This window comes from Sphaerodactylus townsendi, linkage group LG11, assembly GCF_021028975.2.
Source record: "Sphaerodactylus townsendi isolate TG3544 linkage group LG11, MPM_Stown_v2.3, whole genome shotgun sequence".
In the NCBI taxonomy this organism is placed as follows: domain Eukaryota; kingdom Metazoa; phylum Chordata; class Lepidosauria; order Squamata; family Sphaerodactylidae; genus Sphaerodactylus; species Sphaerodactylus townsendi.
This window is the reverse complement of record NC_059435.1, coordinates 5,095,429-5,113,376: the sequence shown is the minus strand read 5'-3', so window position 1 is coordinate 5,113,376 and position 17,948 is coordinate 5,095,429. Positions and strand designations below refer to the sequence as shown.

The window sequence follows — 17,948 nt, the reverse complement described above, 5'->3', positions numbered from 1 at the left end:
CTTCTAGAGAAACTCTCATGTAGAGGAATGAGAATTCTCCCTCTGAGCTGAAGGGCTTCTTTCTGGGTAATTCTCACCATTTACCAGGGAGTCAAGGACAAGATCTTTCTGTTTGAATCTAGTTCCTGAGGCTTCTAACTGCTAGTTGCATACTCTTCAGTGAAATTCTGTAGGCAGTTCTAACAGAAACTACTATATAAATAAGAAATGGATAGTGTTTATACTAGTATTAAAAGATACCATCTCTTTTTTAGGGGTATAAACTTGCAATGGTTGTAGAAATAGCCAGTACAAAATGTGTCGTTTTACTTTAGAATTTATCCCCAAAGGCTATCCATAAAACTGGCCCCTTTCAGGCAGAATAATTTCTGTGCATTTAATCTCTTTAATTACGCTTGCGCTCCATTACAGTTTTGAGCTAACAGCCTATAACTTTTTCTGCAGGCGTGACGAAGGTAGATTATGGAGACATATCATCGCGAGCTGGACTACGACAGAAACTACAGTGCAGGCCCTTTTCTTGGTACCTAGAGAATGTTTATCCCGATTCCCAAATACCGCGCCACTATTTCTCTTTGGGAGAGGTAAAAAAAAGTCTTGATATGTCAGGCTATCCTGAAGATTCCTCAATATTTGTCCAGCACTGAAACAAAAATGACATAACTTGCCTAAGTTTGTTCACGTACAAAGCTTTGAAGTTTGGCAGAAGGAGATTAAGACAGATGTACTTTTGTGATGTATGACCAGCAATGTTGTGATTTAAGAGAGTGCGTACATTGCTAGAGCTGATTTAATGTAAGGTGTTGAGGGAAATTCTCCAACAGCAGAGAACTGCTGAACTATATGTGATATCAGTGTCATGCTCAGGGTGTTTAGTTAACAGTCTTGATAATGTAAGTAATAGGGTGGTGATTGATTTAATGGGTTTTATTTTAAATTTATATCATTTTATAATGTAAAAAAATTAAGAGGTGGTTTTCAACATCAACAATTAAAAACAGTTTATTGTGAAACACTGCAAAGGGTTTTTTTGTCATCAAGTCACATCTGACTTTTGGGGGCCCCTAGGGTTTTCTAGGCAAGAGTCGTGAGGAGGAGGAGGATAATAATAATAATTTGAAACCCAGTAGCCAACACAATCAGTTGAGGTGATGTGCATGACCATTTTGGCACTGATAAGGTCTATGGGGTGGTGGTGGTGTGGACAACAGTGTCTGAGACTGCTGCAGATCCAATCGGGATTAAACTCTCACGGGATTTTGAAATGGTGGCTGTGTCCTTGTGGCCACAATGAGAGTCCCGAAATTCCCTGTTACCATCAGCTCAGCCTTGTGTGGGTTGCATTTAGTTAAGCTTGTTCATTGAAGCATTGAGTCCAGGTCTGTTGTGAGAAAGTGCATTGCCGTTTGCTCTCAGTTTCCATGCTGAAACTGTAAAAATATACTTTCCTTATCTGGGGGGGAAAGATGCTTCTGTTCATCTGTGTTCCTGGCTTCCCCATGGAGGAAAGGCAGCATTCAGCGTGCCTGATAGGAACCAACACGGCATGGCCTGGCTTCTGAGAGGACAGAAAGAACGATGTTTCCTCCCTGGTGCTGCAATATCAAGGCCCTCCTTGTTTTCCCCACAGTCTGTTATACTGCTGATTTAAAATGCTATCATTGGTCTTTTCCCTTGATCCCATAATGTTGTTAATTGTCTGGAAAAAATTGCTTGGCTAAGTGTTAAAATTTCGTCTTGACAGTTTGAAAAAGAATCATGTAGCTCTAGAGAATTGTAGGCGTTCCTGTACTACAATAAAGCACTTCTTTAAATGTGGAATCCCACAAGTGTTCAACAAGTGGAGGTTGGCATTAGAGACGATGTTAGACAGGCATAGAGAACTGTGCCACAGCCTCCTCAGATGCCTTTGTAGCCCCTTAATGACATTACACTCTGTCTCAGAAAAAGAAGTTAGTATGGTCACTTGAGGTGCAGTAGCTGAGAAAATGGTATGCTTCTGCATTAGAATGTAGCCTGAATGAATATGAGAATTATCATTCATGTTTCCATGCTGCCTTTGTCAAAACCATTATTTTGTGCGTTGTTGAACATGGCACTTTGATAGAAGAGCATTTCAGGTTCATCAAACAACTATCAAATAGATGGGAAGGGAGCAGGGCTAGGTAAGCACTGGGACCCAGGCAGAACATTCTACAGCAGTGATGGCGAACCTATGGCACGGGTGCCAGAGGTGGCACTCGGAGCCCTCTCTGTGGGCACTCGCACACATCTAGGCTGGCCTGGGCCACTGAGCACGACATTTGCGCACTGCGGTGAGCAGGAAGGACTCGGCTGGCGGGCCTGGTGCCTGTGCTCTGGGTGGCTGCTGCCCAAGGGGGGGGCGGCACAGAGGAGGCAGAGATGCTAGAGAGGCACAGAGCGGTGCGCTCGGGACTTGCTGGAGACTATAGCAGGCTGGCCCCTGCTCGAGCGGGTGGGGCGGAGGAAGGGGGAGCCAACTGGTTTTTTCTTAACTAAGACCTCAGCATTCAGGTTAAATTGCCGTGTTGGCACTTTGCGATAAATAAATGGGGTTTGGGTTGCAATTTGGGCACTCGGTCTCAAAAAGGTTCGCCAACACTGTTCTACAACAAAGGAGGTCCAGCATGTTGAGTTCTGTGGTAGAGACATATACAACTCTACCACTGTCTTTTTCTGAGACAGATTATAGCTGTGGCTCAAAGACTTACCTGTGCTGTGGGACCATCCTTGGTGGTAAGGCAACATGAGATGAACCAGAGTCTCTGCTCATCAAGGCAGACCAAGAATCAGTCCAGCCACTAATAGCTGTTTTATTTATGAATTTATTAATTTTATATACCACCCCTCCCCCAAAGGGCTCTTGAGCTTTTGTTCCGTTAAGCCAGTTTTTTCCCCTAATTACCTGTCCTCATTTGTTAGTATTCTCTTGGTACCAGATAACAAACAATTTTTTTTTCCTGGTATAAGTGATAGGGGCTGTCTGGTTGCCTGAGCCCGTCCTCTTGGCTGGAATGCACATCCCCTTCCTCCTTTTCCATCACCCCACCCTCTCCTGTATGCAGGAAGGGAAATGGAGTGGCCAGGAACAAGTCTGAGAAGCCTTCTCGGGGGAATGGGGCACAGTGGGGCAGGAGAGCAGGAAGCCCTGGGAAATGGCAAAGCCTGCTCACTTGCAAATATCTCAGGCTGGCCACTGTAGTGCGTCTCTGGTGTAAATAAACTGTAAGTAAACTGGACTTGATTGTTTTTCTTTGTCTTCAGATAAGAAACGTGGAAACGAATCAATGTCTTGATAACATGGCAAGAAAAGAAAATGAAAAAGTTGGGATTTTTAACTGTCACGGAATGGGTGGTAATCAGGTAACAATATAAAGTCCTTTTAAAAACGTGCGTGTTGCGCTCGATTTAAAAACGTGCGTGTTGCGCTCGATTAACAATGTACCATTTTTAAAAGCATTTTTATTGCTACGTAGCATTAATGGCACGGTGTTTAGAGAATGATTCAGTGTTTCCTTAGTATCAACCTTAAAAATTGATGTCAGTAATGGAGCTTTAAAAAAGCTTTTTAGTTATAAGTGCCGTTTTTGAACAAACTAATCTCCATAGCTATTTTATTCGAACTTTCCATTTTCAACCAGTTTCCTCAGAGTAGGCTTTTAGTGTCTGTTTGATTTGGTTAAAATATTTTGCCTGGTGTACTGGTGGGACTGTTGTAAGGCTGCACCCTTTTCCTGCGGGAGGAAGAAAAGGTGTTTATAATGTACCGTGGAAATGGTCAGGAGCCTTTATAGTAGGGGTGGCCAACCTATGGTGCTCCAGATGTTTATGGACTACAATTCCCATCAGTTGGCCATGCTGGCAGGGGCTGATGGGAATTGTAGTCCATGGATATCTGGAGCACCATAGGTTGGCCACCCCTGCTTTATAGAAATCTGAGGCCATATTGTGACAACTGCTCTGAAAACTGGGCTGATAAAGTCTGAGGTACAGTTTCTTAGTGAACAGAACAGTGCTGTATCAGACCACTGGTCCACCTATTTCATCCTCTTGTTTCACACAGTGACAGTTAGTTGCTCCAGAGGCCAGACTTTCTAATGTTGCCTCTTGGCACTGGTATTCAAAGATTTACTCCCTCTGGATGTGAAGGTTTCTTTTGGTTGTCATGACTAGTAGCCACTGATAGATCTAACCTCCACCACCAATCTAACCTCCACTCACCAATCTGGCCACGACAGGGCAACCGCTCGGTCAGTGACTTTGCTGCGGAGTTCCGCAGGCTGGCTAGTCGCCTGCACAGATGGCCTGAAATGGTCCTTGTGCAGCTTTTTAAGGACGCCCTCCACCCTAAAGTACTACAGTGGAGCCTGATCAACGGAGACCCCGAGACCCTGCTGGAGTGGATCAAAAGGGCAGGCGACGCGGAGCTACGGATCCAACAGGTGGAGCAGTCAGAGCAACGCTGGAACCGTGCCCAGCGCCCACCGTGCCCAATCCACCCACTGGTACAACCCACCGACAAGGGAACTCCCCGACCGAGACCTTCAGATGCCACCGTGCCCACCGCCATCGTTTGGGCCTCTGCCTCCACTGCGGAGGCGATGGACATCTCCTTGCAACGTGCCTAGAACGCTGCACCCAAGCAACCGCACCCGGGGACAAACCAGTGGTTGTCTCGGTCACCCTCGCTGCCCCGGGGTCCCCTACCTACACCCGCTCTGAAGCCCTCATTGATTCGGGGTGCTCAAGATGCCTCATCCACCCCGACCTCGTGGAGGTCCATGACTCTCCCCTAACGCTTTCCAGCCACTACCAGGACCTGACAAAAGCTTTTGACGAGCACGAGTGTGACTGCCTCCCGCCCCACCGGAGCACTGACTGCTCCATTGAACTGGTCCCGGGGGCGCAACTTCCAAAGGGAAAGATCTACCAAATGAGCCCTAGGAAACTCGAGGCCCTTCGAGACTTTATTGACAAAAATTTGGCTGGGGGCTTCATCAGGCCAACCACTTCCCACATTGGGTGCCAGTGTTGTTCCGGAAGAAGAAGGACGGCTCCTTGTGCCTCTGCACGGACTACCGGGGCCTTAATGCAGTCTCATGAACTAATAAATACCCCCTCCCCTTGATTAAGGATCTGCTAGGTCACCTATTGAATGTTTGCAAGCACTTTGTCAAGCTCCGGTCATGGCTGAAGCTGTGTTTTCTCCAGTTTGGAGAAATGCGGAGAAGTTTGGAGAAAGGGGGGGGGGCTTCTGGATGTGTTTACTATCTCCTGAAAGAGCGTTAAGTCTAGAATCAGCTGACTTCTTCCTTGGCCTGGCTGTTCCCAGTGTGGGAAAAACAGCTGATTGCAGGGAATAAGACTAAGCAGCTGTGAAGGATGGCTACATCCGCTTGGTGGGCAGAGATGACTGCCCATTCTTTCCTATGGAGGGGGAGATGTTCCTGCAAGCAGGAACACATTATGGCACATTGAATTTAATTCTAAGTTACTGCAGAGAGTGACAGGCATAGGCAGCTGAGCTTTCAAATAGCACTCAGTATATTTTAAACGTATGCTTTCTGAGACCTTAAAATCCATTTGCCCAGTGGCCATTAAAATGTGTGTGAGAGAGAAAGATAATAAAAGGGTTTTTAAATAGTTAAAATTACTATGACATTGACCCTCACAATGTCCTTCTGACCTGTGAGTCTCATGACTCCAATCCCCGTCTTTGGAGGGTCAAGAGGGACTAGTGATGCAAGACAAATGTCATTTGTGCAGCTGGCAATATGTTTTGGGTTGTTTTCTTTTCCCCTTTATAACTATGCCAACCTTGTAGGGTTTTCAAGGCAAGGAATGGGAAGTGGTTCACCACTGCCTTCTTTTGTGTCATGATCCTGGTATTCCTTGAAGGTCTCCCATCCAAATCTGACCACTTATGATGTAGCCAAGTCTGGCTATGTGGCATCATGCTAATTACAGAATTTCCAGTTGGCTGGGGTTATCCCCTAAAGACACCCCCAGTGGTGCTGAAGCTGCAAACGGGCATACAAAAAAGGCAGAAGGTCACTAAAACAGGGTTTTTTTCCGCCTCTTGAAAGACCATGTGTCACACTCAAAAGTTACTTCAGAAAGTACAGGACTATTAGAAGCCTGGCCCTGTAAATGAGAAATTACAGATCATCTTGGCTATGAACTCTTGAAGTAGCCTAGTTTGTGTTATTTCCTTGCTCCAACCCACCTGAAGAATGTTCAGATATAACAAAATTGGCCTACTTTATGTTGAAAATTGTTGAGAGTTTGGGGTGGGGTGGGGTGGGGTGGGGTAATTAAATAAATTTGATGCAGCAATCTCTAATGCCCGTGGCAATGAATAATACTTTATAAGTAATGCCATCAGCGTAATAAGGTCAAGTTACACAAGTACTATAGTACTTCTCTGCCCCCTTTCACCAGGCAATACCACCCACACATGATATTAGCACCGCAGAGTTGGCTTGAAGATTCGGGTGCACCGAATCCTGGATTTGGCCCAAATCTGGGCGCATTCAGGCCAAAATCAGCCCAAATATGTCCTGCCCGAATATGAACGAACCAAATGCAAGGCATTTGGGCTTTTGGGGGTATTTTTTAGTGTTTTTTCACATTTTGGCCTGCAGGAAGCATATTTTTAAAGCTAGCAGCACCAAAAATTCAGGATATCATCTGGAGACTGTCTTGATGATGTCACCCAAATTTGGTGAAGTTTGGTCCGGGGGGGGGGGGGGGGCAAAGTTATGGACCCCCAAAGTGGGTGCTCCCATCCCCCATTGTTTCCAATGGGAGCTAACAGGAGATGGGGTAAGGTCAACCCTCCAGTAAGCTCAAACCTCAGGACCTGTTCAGGACGAATCTGTGCTAACTTCCCCAGATCTCCAGGTTGACTTCAGGTGCTCCCAAATTGATTCTATTAAAATCTGTCGAAGTATCTTCCCTGGAACAGAAGTCAGACTGACTGCCCTGTAGTTTCCCGGATCATCCCTCCTCTTTTTTTGAAAATTGGGATAACATTAGCTATCGTCCAATCCAGTATTAAGCTGTCTAGTTGTTTTCTAGACATACATAGCTCTACAGTTCAGGACATTATGGGTCAGTTTAATGTTTGGATTTTGTAACCATGTGAAGTGGGATGCATGCTTTACCAACCAAATGGTTCTGTCTTTTTCTTATTGCTTCTTAATTTTTAAAATACTCCATTCTCTGCTCTATCAAGGTTTTCTCATATACAGCCAACAAAGAAATTCGAACAGATGATTTGTGCTTAGATGTCTCAAAACTGAATGGCCCAGTCACGATGCTCAAATGCCACCATTTAAAAGGCAACCAGCTTTGGGAATATGATCCAGTGGTAAGTCTTCTCAATTCTGCAGGGCAGGACATTAGAAAAGGCAATACATGTTATTTTTTTCATCTAATACTATGCAATTATTAATTCAATGTACTATTTGTTGCTCAAAATATGGAATATTTACCTAGATGATAATATCATGCTTTTCTCCATGATAGTGGCCCAAACTGACATAACAATACAAAAATACCATAAGGAAATACACAACTAGCCATCTGTATTGTGGGTTGATCAATCAGCTGTTGCCTGTGACCACGCCCAAGGTTTATACTTGGGAAGGAATACAGAAGCTCACCTGAAAGGTTACACAGGTGGCAGAGAGATTACTTCCAGTTTTGCCTCTTAAAATATGCAACCATCCTTTGCCACAGTTTGCAACTGTTACGAGGACAGGTCTTGCATAGAGTCATTGCTTGAAAGAGTGTGGGTTAGTGCTTGTTCTCGTATTGCATGATTTTTAAATGCATACAAACTGAAGCTGTCTCCTTTTCATTGCATGTGGCTGTAGGCCTGATCTCCTCCTGCTTAGCAGCACTTGGAAGGATGCCTGTGTGTGTCCTTAAATAACTGAAGCAGCTTTAGGCAAATATGATCTAATGTTTGTTTTGCTTATCTGTTTTGCTTACCCCAAATAGTAAAAAACAAACCAATTTGCCTAATCAGCAATTTAAGACAGCAGCATAAGCATCGAGTGTTGGAATGTTCAGCTTGTGTTTCATTGGAGGTTCCGTGTTCTTTAGTTCTTAAATTTTAAGAGCGTGCCTCACAGTGCATGGAACCACCCAGCTCACTCCTTATGCTCATCAGGTTTGAGTCGATTTCTTTCAAATAAAAGCTCCCGCTCTGTATTGTAAGCTGCCGGGAATTGTTGGGGCAAGTTTTTAAAGTGACCCACAGTAAAGAGAAGTTCCAAGGGTTGATGTCAGGTATCCTGCTGGTCACCCAACCTGATCCTCCACCCGACAGTCTCTGGTCCAAACAATAGTTTGCCCAGTAGCAATTACAGCTTGCCAAGAGAGAGAGAGAGAGAGAGAGAGAGAGAGAGAGAGAGAGAGAGAGGCTCATTCCGCACATGCAGAATAATGCACTTTCAAACTGCTTTCAATGCTCTTTGAAGCTGTGCTGAATGGCAAAATCCACTTGCAAACAGTTGTGAAAGTGGTTTGAAAACGCATTATTTTGTGTGTGCGGAAGGGGCCAGAGAGAGAGAGAGAGAGAGAGAGAGAGAGAGAGAAGACAAGAGTGTGTATGTCTGAGGTGAAGTCATGTAACAGCACCCCCTGCTTCATCTTTGTCTGAACTGACACTGTTACTCAACCATTTTCAGCTGACTTTTGTGGTTGGAAGCTTCACAATGATATTTGCTTTCTTCAAGTGTCTTTGGATTTTTCTGTAATCCCTTCTCTCTTCTCTGCCCTATCAAGAAATTAACCCTGTTGCATGTGAACAGTAACCAGTGCCTGGATAAAGCCACGGAAGACGACAGCCAGGTGCCCAGCATCAGAGACTGCAGTGGCAACCGATCTCAGCAATGGCTTCTTCGTAACGTGACACTCCCAGAAACATTCTGAAAAGGTGTCTAAGAGCAGGACTGACTGGGCTACCTCAGCAAGCGTCACGAGCTGCAGCCTTCCGTAGCAACCAGCGGCTGCCGGGCATCTCAGCCACTGGGATAAACTCTTCTGCATCTTCAAGAGCTGTGAGCTAGCCATCTTGGTGTCAAGGGTGTGGAGTAAAGGAGTACTTATGAATCAGAACACTGATGTTTACAAGATCGAAAATCTTTCATCGACTAATATAGAACGCTTGGACAAGCAAGAAATAACCACAGAAATATGCTCTCTGGAGAGTGGCATTAACCTAGTTTGCTTGTACAGTGGTAACGTTGGCCAAAAGTGCTGTCATGAAGATTTTTGCATCGTTAATAATAACTTAGTTAATAACTAAGTTAATAATAACTTAGATACCAATATAAATGAAGCAGATACGGCGTCACAAGACAAAAAAATGTCATTAATCAACAAAATGTGTAAACAGGGTTTAGAAGCAAAGAAAATCACAACTTTAAAAAGTACAATTTGTAATACTTAAAGCATCAAATTTATATGTAGATTTTTTTACCTCAGTGGAAAAAAAATATCCAACTGAACAGCAACTTTATGTTCAACTGTGTGGTAGTCCATTAATATATTTTTCCTCCCCTGAAGGGTCTGAAATTATTTTGGGCAAAAACAGAATCATGAGCATAAATAAAATTGGGTCTTTGAATGTCAGTTCAACTTTTTTTTTTCCTGGTTGGCTCGTGGCCTGTTTGAATTCATATTTCTTAATTGTCTGAAAACGGAAAGTTTAGCATACTTTGTTACTTGCTGTCTCAATTGTGCTTGGGTTACGCCACCTTTGTGACACTGTGTCACTGGTTCTTAAGGAATTGCTTGAGTATTTCAGGTTGAAGGTAACTTGACTGTGATTGGATGGGATGCTGTGAATCCGCTCTACTTGTGGCTGTTCTTCCCACCGACAGTAGGAGCCGTCCCCCATTGCAGAAGGAAGGCAGCGGTTCGGTCTGCTGGAGATCGGCACCTCCCACTAGTAAGATGGGCCCACAGGATCCAGCCCATTATGCCTCGAGGCCGTATCGCATTCTGCTTCACTGCAGACTTTGTTTTCACAGCAATAACTCTTCCCTTCTTGGATTCCAATGGTCAGTCTGCAGATATGGCTTATTCGGCTCTTGGGCAGCTGGCCTATGAATGATTCCTTGAAGGGCTTTTCCACTTTCTATTTGGATGTCATTCATATTTTGATCAGATTCTTGAATTGTAATGTTGATCTGCTTTTTTGTTTCCTAATAAAATCAAAGGAAAATTATTAAGCTGGCCTGTTAAAAAAGACATCACTGCTACTAAAGACTCAGGGTGCCGCCTCAGTCTAGTGCTTTGAACAGAATAGCTCATTTAACAACCTCTTTGAAGAATCAGGGCGGTGGGGAGAGAATCCATCATATTTCTAATGCACACATTGAACTCTTGCCTTGAAAGAAAGGAAATAAATATATTGCCCATGGCCAGAATGATCTGGAAATAAATCAGTAAGACCAGTTTTCTGTGAACAGAGAGGGAAGGTACTGTTGTGTAACCTGCTGCTGTGATCAGCCATTCTCACTATCGCTTGAGCGCTTGTGTTCCTATTTGTGGCCTTCTGTGCAGACCCACATGGGCCAGCCATGGAAGAGACTAGTCAGTTTCCCTGAAGAATTCTCTAGAACTTCTCCTGAGCACTTCTTCCCTCCATTCTGGTAGAAGGACAGAAATTTTCCCACCTGAAGGTCAGGTGATGTAGGAGATGGAGAGAACACCCCTCCTCCCGCCAGTTCAACTTGAAGCCACCACTGGACCAAAAAACAAACAAACCAGTACCACAGAACAAACTAGATCTCAGTGGGGCAGGAGGGGAGGTCTGTGTGTCTACACAGAAGACCACTCTACGAACAACAGTTACAGGTAAGTGCAACAGTGTTCATATTTACATGCAGCTTCATTGCTAAACACTGTATATTAATCTGAATTGGACACATTATCTGTACATTTTACTCAAGTCCATTTCAAAATAGCTAACAACTGCCGCTAGGTTGGGGCAGAGAACTCTGGTATGATTCATATCTACTATTTGCCTTTCATAAATTTTAAAATTTATGTAGCTCCTGTTCAGAGAAAGCACTTTCACAAATGGTGGTATTATGCTAGTCAAAAAGGAAATTATTTTTTTAAATCTGCCATTAACATACATGAAAAATTATGTATTGTAGTATCAGGACAACTAGACCATTGGTCAGTCTGCAGCTATGCCGGAATATTAGTGTTCACTTTGTTATATTTGTATCCTTCACTTCTTCTGGCCAACTCTGTGAGATAAATTAAATTTGCAAGAAGAAGGTTGGCCAAGATTTCCCCATGACCTTCACTGCTGGAACTTCCTTATCTAAATCCCATAATTTAACCACTGAGCAATACTCTGATCTTCCCTGCTGAGATCAGTGGAATTTGCATAAAATAGCCATCTTAGTTCTGCTGAAGTAGTAGGTTTCACGAAGGGTGGGGGCTAGCTGAAGGAAGTAAACCGGGTTCAAGCTGATTAAGAGCCCTTTTAGAACATAAAAGCCCGTGCAAGCCTCCCTCACCATCGGGGTGTTCAGGTGTTCCAATTCGGATCTCATGTTTCCTCCTCGACTTTGCCTTTCTCCTGCCAATTGTGCAATACTTCTGCTTATAAGAAAAGAGAGAAATAATTATCATTGTATTGTCGAAGGCTTTCACGGCTGGAATCACTGGGTTGCTGTGTGGTTTCCGGGCTGTATGGCCATGTTCTAGCAGCATTCTCTCCTGACATTTCGCCTGCATCTGTGGCTGGCATCTTCAGAGGATCTGATAGTAGGAACGGAAAGCAAGTGGAGTATATATACTGTGAGGTCAAAAGGTGAAAATGAACTGAAAATGAACCATGAAAATGAACAGAATTTGGCTGCCAGTGTTGAAAAACTCTAGAATCAAGACAGTGACCAATCAGCTCCACACAAACACAGGACAACTATAGACAATAGCAACCAAGGAAACAAAGACCAGGATACTTCTATTCAGATGCATTTACCTATTGACCTGGCTATCTTCATTGTTACTCCCAGGCTACAGACTTCTTTGTGACTCACATACCAGGCTACTCTATTCGTAGGAGGGCTCCTCACCTTTTGACCTCACGGTATATATACTCCACTTGCTTTTCCATTCCTACTATCAGATCCTCTGAAGATGCCAGCCACAGATGCAGGCGAAACGTCAGGAGAGAATGCTGCTAGAACACGGCCATACAGCCCGGAAACCCCACAGCAACCCAATAATTATAATTACTGGGCACAGTAATTATTTTAATATAAATTCTTCAGCCAGATGCAGTGGAGATAAGTGTTCCTTTAAAACAAAAATAAAATCTGGATTAGGCACTCAACATTTGACTTGAAAACCTGCTGTTCGACGACACTTGAGCAAGTATTCGGGTTGGGGATGAAAACATTCTTTTTGCAATCTCAGTAATGTTTAGCGTTGTAGCCAAAAAACAATGAAGCATACAGAACTATAAAGAGACCAAGAGTTTGTTTTTAAACACTAAGGGCTGGAGGCCCTCTGTGAACGGGCTTACCAGTGCATCAAAAAGCACTGTAATGAGATCTAGAGTTGCTATATTTCATTTCAGCATTCAGTTCTTTTTATCATTTGCATATGGCCTTTGTACATCTGTGCTTAATATCTGTTCCATAATCAATGCTGTTTTAGCAGGGTAGGGTTGATCTGATCACAGAGGTTTAGAGTTCTGTAATGTCTTATTCATTCAGGATAGAATTCATCTTGTAAAGATTCTTTGCTCAAATTTGCCCAATGTGTGTAAGTGTTCATACTGTTTCTTTCTGTCCTGCTTTCTGTCCTGCTCCAAGGATTCTTGGAGGCATAACTGAAGAGGCATGTTCATACCACTGTCATTTTCAAAAGTGGCTTAGCAGGTTTCCCCAGATGGACCTGTGGGAGAGAAAATGTTGTGTCACAGGGCCTGAGGGGTGCAATAAATGCAACAGGTAATTCTTTGTGTGGGGCAAAGTTCAAGGGAACGTAACTGTTCATTGTTGCGTCTTTAGTCCGTTCCTATATGGGGCTGTGCAGGCCGGCTACAGAGAATGGTTAGATGGCTTCTAGAAGCTTTAGAGTTCTTGGAGCCCTCTTCCTCCTCCCATCCATTGCTGCGAGAGGGCTGGTCTCCCACCCAGACGGCCACGTGATGGAGCAGAGGAGAGCTCAGTTCTCCCAGTTCTCCCTGCTGCCACGGAGAGAGGACAGGCCTTAGTGGAGTGCTTCAACCTTTTACCTCAGGAGTATTCTTTATGGAAATGGCTTTGTTCAAAAAACGTTCCAAGCACGGGACAAAGATGGCTCAGAACAATGAGCACAAAGAACGTCTTTTTTTCCTTCAAAGAGACTCATGTTTCTGGTACCTTCCCATCTTGCTGCCTTTTTACACCAAAGGTCGCACATGAATAGGCCTCTAGGCCGCACTGTGGCAAAAGTCTCTCACTTTTGTGGACGGTCCTGCAGCAAGTTCTTTGAAAAGGGCCTATATTTCTTCTGTTGCTTCAGTTTCCACAGCTTTGCCGGGGCCAACTCCTGACTCAGCTTTGGTGGTCTTGACCCTGGTTAAAAAGGCCAAAAAGAAGGTTTAAAATACCTCTCGCTCCAAGCTTTTGTCTCTTTGAAGCTGAGGCTGGTTGCCATCGCACCCACACAGTCAGATTCCCAAAATGGTCCACTAGAGCAGTGGTGGCGAACCTTTTGGCACTCCAGATGTTATGGACTACAATTCCCATCAGCCCCTGCCAGCATGGGGCTGATGGGAATGTTCAGAACCATAACTATCCTGGAGATATAAGGATTCACCACCATGACATCTAGAGGGTCTCCTCTCGACAATGATTCTCGTTGTCTCAGGGATACTGAGGCTCGTTCACGCATTCCCAACCAGATTCTCCAGTTTGTCACTCGGGGGTCCCCCGTCAATGTCAGTTGCTGTCATCTTATCAATGCTGAGTTTCTCCAATTGCACCTTGTGCATCTCCTCAACATCAGCCATCAGATTCTCTACCAGGTTAGAGTCCCTTTTGCAGTCACGGTTGGAGTCTGGGAGCTGCTCAACATCTACACACCTGCTGGTCTCATCATCCTAGGTCGTCACCTGTCATGGACTCTGCTTTCCCTACTATACCATCCAAGGGCACCTTCCTTGATGTTCAGTAGACACTCTTCTCCTTCCTCTGAGGTTGATTTCAAGGTTTCCCTTCCTCTTTCAGATCAAGACAAACACTTGACATTGACTCTTCACTCCAAACAGTAGCAAAGTTTCCGCTCCCACTTTTGCAAATCTCCCTATGCATGCTGCTTGGGGATGCATATACCTCCATGCTTCCATTGGGACATGTCTCGTCCATGTCATGTACCTTTTTGTCATCCTACTAAGACAGCTGTTGAATCTTTGACATCAAGATGTGAAGACACCATCGATTCCCTGCATCTCCATCCAGAGCTAGCTGACAGTCGTCCTTCCGATTCTGAGGTTCATGACATTTCCATGCCTTCTCTGGAAGAAGATATTGGTGATCCTGCTCCCCTCTCTCTGACAGAGGACCTTCGCCTCTATTCAGAGCAGTTAGTTCAAATGGCAAGTGGTCTCCAGAAACCTCATCGGCAGATTTTCAGCAGCTCATTTCAAAGGAGTGGGTCAGCGGATTTCAGGACAGCCTTAAGCAAGGGAAGAGGGGAAAAAATCCCTTGTATTCTAAGAAAGAGTTCCTTTTCTATGATGGTGCACACAAATTCCTGTTTTGGTGATCCTTCTCGTCAAGGGGCCAGCAAGAAGCCACTATACAGTAAGTAGAGAGATGGCAACTTAACACCTGAAAGCGTTCTGTAACATGTGAAAAATGTGAATAGTTTTGCTCGTGCGGGTTGGCACTGAATAAAATGGTGACCCTGATGACTTAAAGGACCAAACTTGCCACGATTAATGTCAACACCTTTTCATACTTTTCAACTGCCCAACTGTAAATACCTTGCTGATATGAACATCTGCGGTAGTTGCAGGTATGTTTGTAGAACATTCAAGTATCTTTCTGTAGATGTTTTCTCTGAGGGGCCCATTAAAATGCCAGACCTGGAGGCAAGAGAATAATAGTTTTCAATAGATACCGTATGTCAAAACTTAGAAATACTAAATTGTGTTTCTTCTGGCAAGCATGTAGTCCTTTGTGCAGGGCTCAGTGAATTGGGAAAATAGTGTTATTTGTTGGCTGGGTGATAGGGATTTGGTAGACCTAACAGAGATACTGAAATCCTGAGGAATTTAAAGGATTTGGGAAACATGTTCATTGCCCATCAAATTGAACTTCTGTGCATGGAAAATGGTGCTGAATTTTTTAAAAGCCACATTCCAATTGTATGACACACCAGCTGAAGTTTGCTAGCTCTGTTACCATGTTGTGGATGATCATTTGCCACTTACTTTGATGATAAAGACTAGGAATGACGAACTAGTTCCCATTAGACCATGTGATCCTGCGATGCTCCCAAGAATTGCCTGGTCTCCTGTGCACATGGCCCATGAGGTTTTGCATTCTTAAGATTTATCGGAGCTAAGGACCAAAATAATGTGTGCTGAGACTGCAGATCAGGCATTGCTATTATATATGAAGATATGCTAAGGATCATTGTTGATCTATTAGCAGCTTACCCAGACTCGCGTGCAAAGAAGGGGAAAAGTGTCAAGCCCTGGATTCTGCACCAACAAGGAACACCAAAGGAACACCAAAGGTCTTTATTGACAGACATCAGAGTGGCCATAGAGAGAAAGCCAGTTATAACAACTGGCCTCACAAGCGCTCTTTTTATGCTTACTGATGTACCCCCCTTTCTTCCGCCGCCACGCCCCCCCGCCCCGGACATCAAAGCAAAAGCAATACATAGCAAGAAGGTGGGAGCTATGTATTGTCGAAGGCTTTCACGGCCAGAATCACTGGGGTGCTGTGTGGTTTCCGGGCTGTATGGCCATGTTCTAGCAGCATTCTCTCCTGACATTTCGCATTCTCTCCTGACGTTTAGGCGAAACGTCAGGAGACAATATAGCAGAACTGACTCCTTATTGGCCGGAGCTCCACAACTGTCTAATGCCGACAATACGATGAATTTGTCTCTATGGGGAGAAATTGTTCCAAAGACACTTTCGGAAGTGAAAATGCTAACCATTCCACTACCATCAGATCCTCTGAAGATGCCAGCCACAGATGCAGGCGAAACGTCAGGAGAGAATGCTGCTAGAACACAGCCATACAGCCCGGAAACCACACAGCACCCCAAGGTGGGAGCTGTCAGCCCCACTGGTGCTTGGGTGCAATCTACATTGTTTCAGGTTGCAAAGCACAAAGACAGCAGGAAACCGAAAGTGAGAAACCCCATTAGCATGCCAGAGACCAGGATGCTGTTTGATGTCGGATGTCCCGCCTGACAAAAAGGCATCTAACTGTTGTTATCAGCAGTGAGTGCTGATTTCTAAAACTTCAAATTCAAGCCAGATGTTATGGGCACAGAGCCTCAAATAATGCTAATGCTACTAGCTCTGTTTGTCGGTTGCAGGTCCTGCCACTGCATTGGAGATAGTCATGAGTGACTATGATAGGGGCGGCCCACCTATGGTGCTCCAGATGTTCATGGACTACAATTCCCATCAGCCAATTGGCCCTGCTTTGTGGGGGGCTGGTGAGTATGATGAATCCATAATTTATCTATTTTCAACAAACAGGCTTTAACATATTCTACTTAATAAGAGAAATTAAGACGTGGGTGTCCTGACCAGTCAATTCCGACATCTCCATAAGTTGACACCACTAGTGTGGTGATCACCTTGAATAGTGATGGAATCTAATTCTCGACTGAAGTAAGTCATTTAGGGATTCTTTTCCTCCAAGAACCACATGCTGCCGCCATTTGTATATTGGGCAGAAACTGGGAAGGCCTTCTTGCATTTTGTGGGAATGAGATTGTGGTAGGAAAGTTCAGGAATGCCTGCTTAAGCTTAAAAAAACACCCCTGTTTTGTCTACTCAAGGGGAAGGACTATTGCTTGATTAATCGGGTAGATTTCCACAAGATGGCTGCCTCTGTTAACCTCAGCAGTGGCGTAGGAGGTTAAGAGCTCATGTATCTAATCTGGAGGAACCGGGTTTGATTCTCCGCTCTGCCGTCTGAGCTGTGGAGGAGGCTTATCCTGGGAAGTCAGGTTAGCCTGTACACTCCCACTGCATCAGCCTGGGTGACCTTGGGCTAGTCACAGCTCTTCTGAGAGCTCTGTCAGCCCACCTACCTCACAGGGAATTGTTTGTTTGTGAGGGGAAGGGGGCAAGGAGATTGTAAGATCCTTTGAGGTCTCCTACAGGAGAGAAAGGGGGGGGATATAAATCAAGCTCTCCTCCTCCTCTCCTCCTCCCCTCCTCCTCCTCCTCCTCCTCCTCCTCCTCCCCTCCTCCTCTTCTTCTTCTTCTTCTTCTTCTTCTTCATGGGTGAGGGTCTCCTTCTCCTCTTCCTTCTTCTCCTCCCTCCCTCACTCCTCCTCCTCCTCCCCCTCCTCCTCTTCTTCTTCTTCTTCTTCTTCTTCTTCTTCTTCTTCTTCTTCTTCTTCTTCTTCTTCTTCTTCTTCTTCTTCTTCTTCTTCTTCTTCTTCTTCTTCTTCTTAAGTGGTGGCGTTAAGTTAATTGTTGCCCCACCCTACCTCCTGGGGTGTTTGTTGTATTGAGGTGGAAGATTATCAGAATCCCTTTGAGTCTCCTACAGGAGAGAAAGGGGGGATATAAATCCAAACTCCTCCTCCTCCTCCTCCTCCCCCCCCTCCTCCTCCTCCTCCTCCTCTTCTTCTTCTTCTTCTTCTTCTTCTTCTTCTTCTTCTTCTTCTTCTTCTTCTTCTTCTTCTTCTTC

General features: G+C 44.6%; 1 protein-coding gene across 2 annotated transcripts in view; it reads left to right on the top strand.

Moving 5' to 3' along the window:
- The window catches only part of GALNT1 (polypeptide N-acetylgalactosaminyltransferase 1), a 90,006-nt gene extending 79,742 nt beyond the window's left edge, over window positions 1–10,264 (top strand). For both annotated transcript variants that reach the window (XM_048511175.1, XM_048511174.1), the window contains exons 9-12: window positions 445–584; window positions 3,286–3,384; window positions 7,259–7,393; window positions 8,818–10,264. In XM_048511175.1, coding sequence (XP_048367132.1) covers window positions 445–584; window positions 3,286–3,384; window positions 7,259–7,393; window positions 8,818–8,964 — 521 coding nt within the window. In that variant the 3' untranslated portion in view covers window positions 8,965–10,264. The remainder of the gene's footprint in view (window positions 1–444; window positions 585–3,285; window positions 3,385–7,258; window positions 7,394–8,817) is intronic.
- The last annotated feature ends 7,684 nt before the right edge of the window (window positions 10,265–17,948 follow it).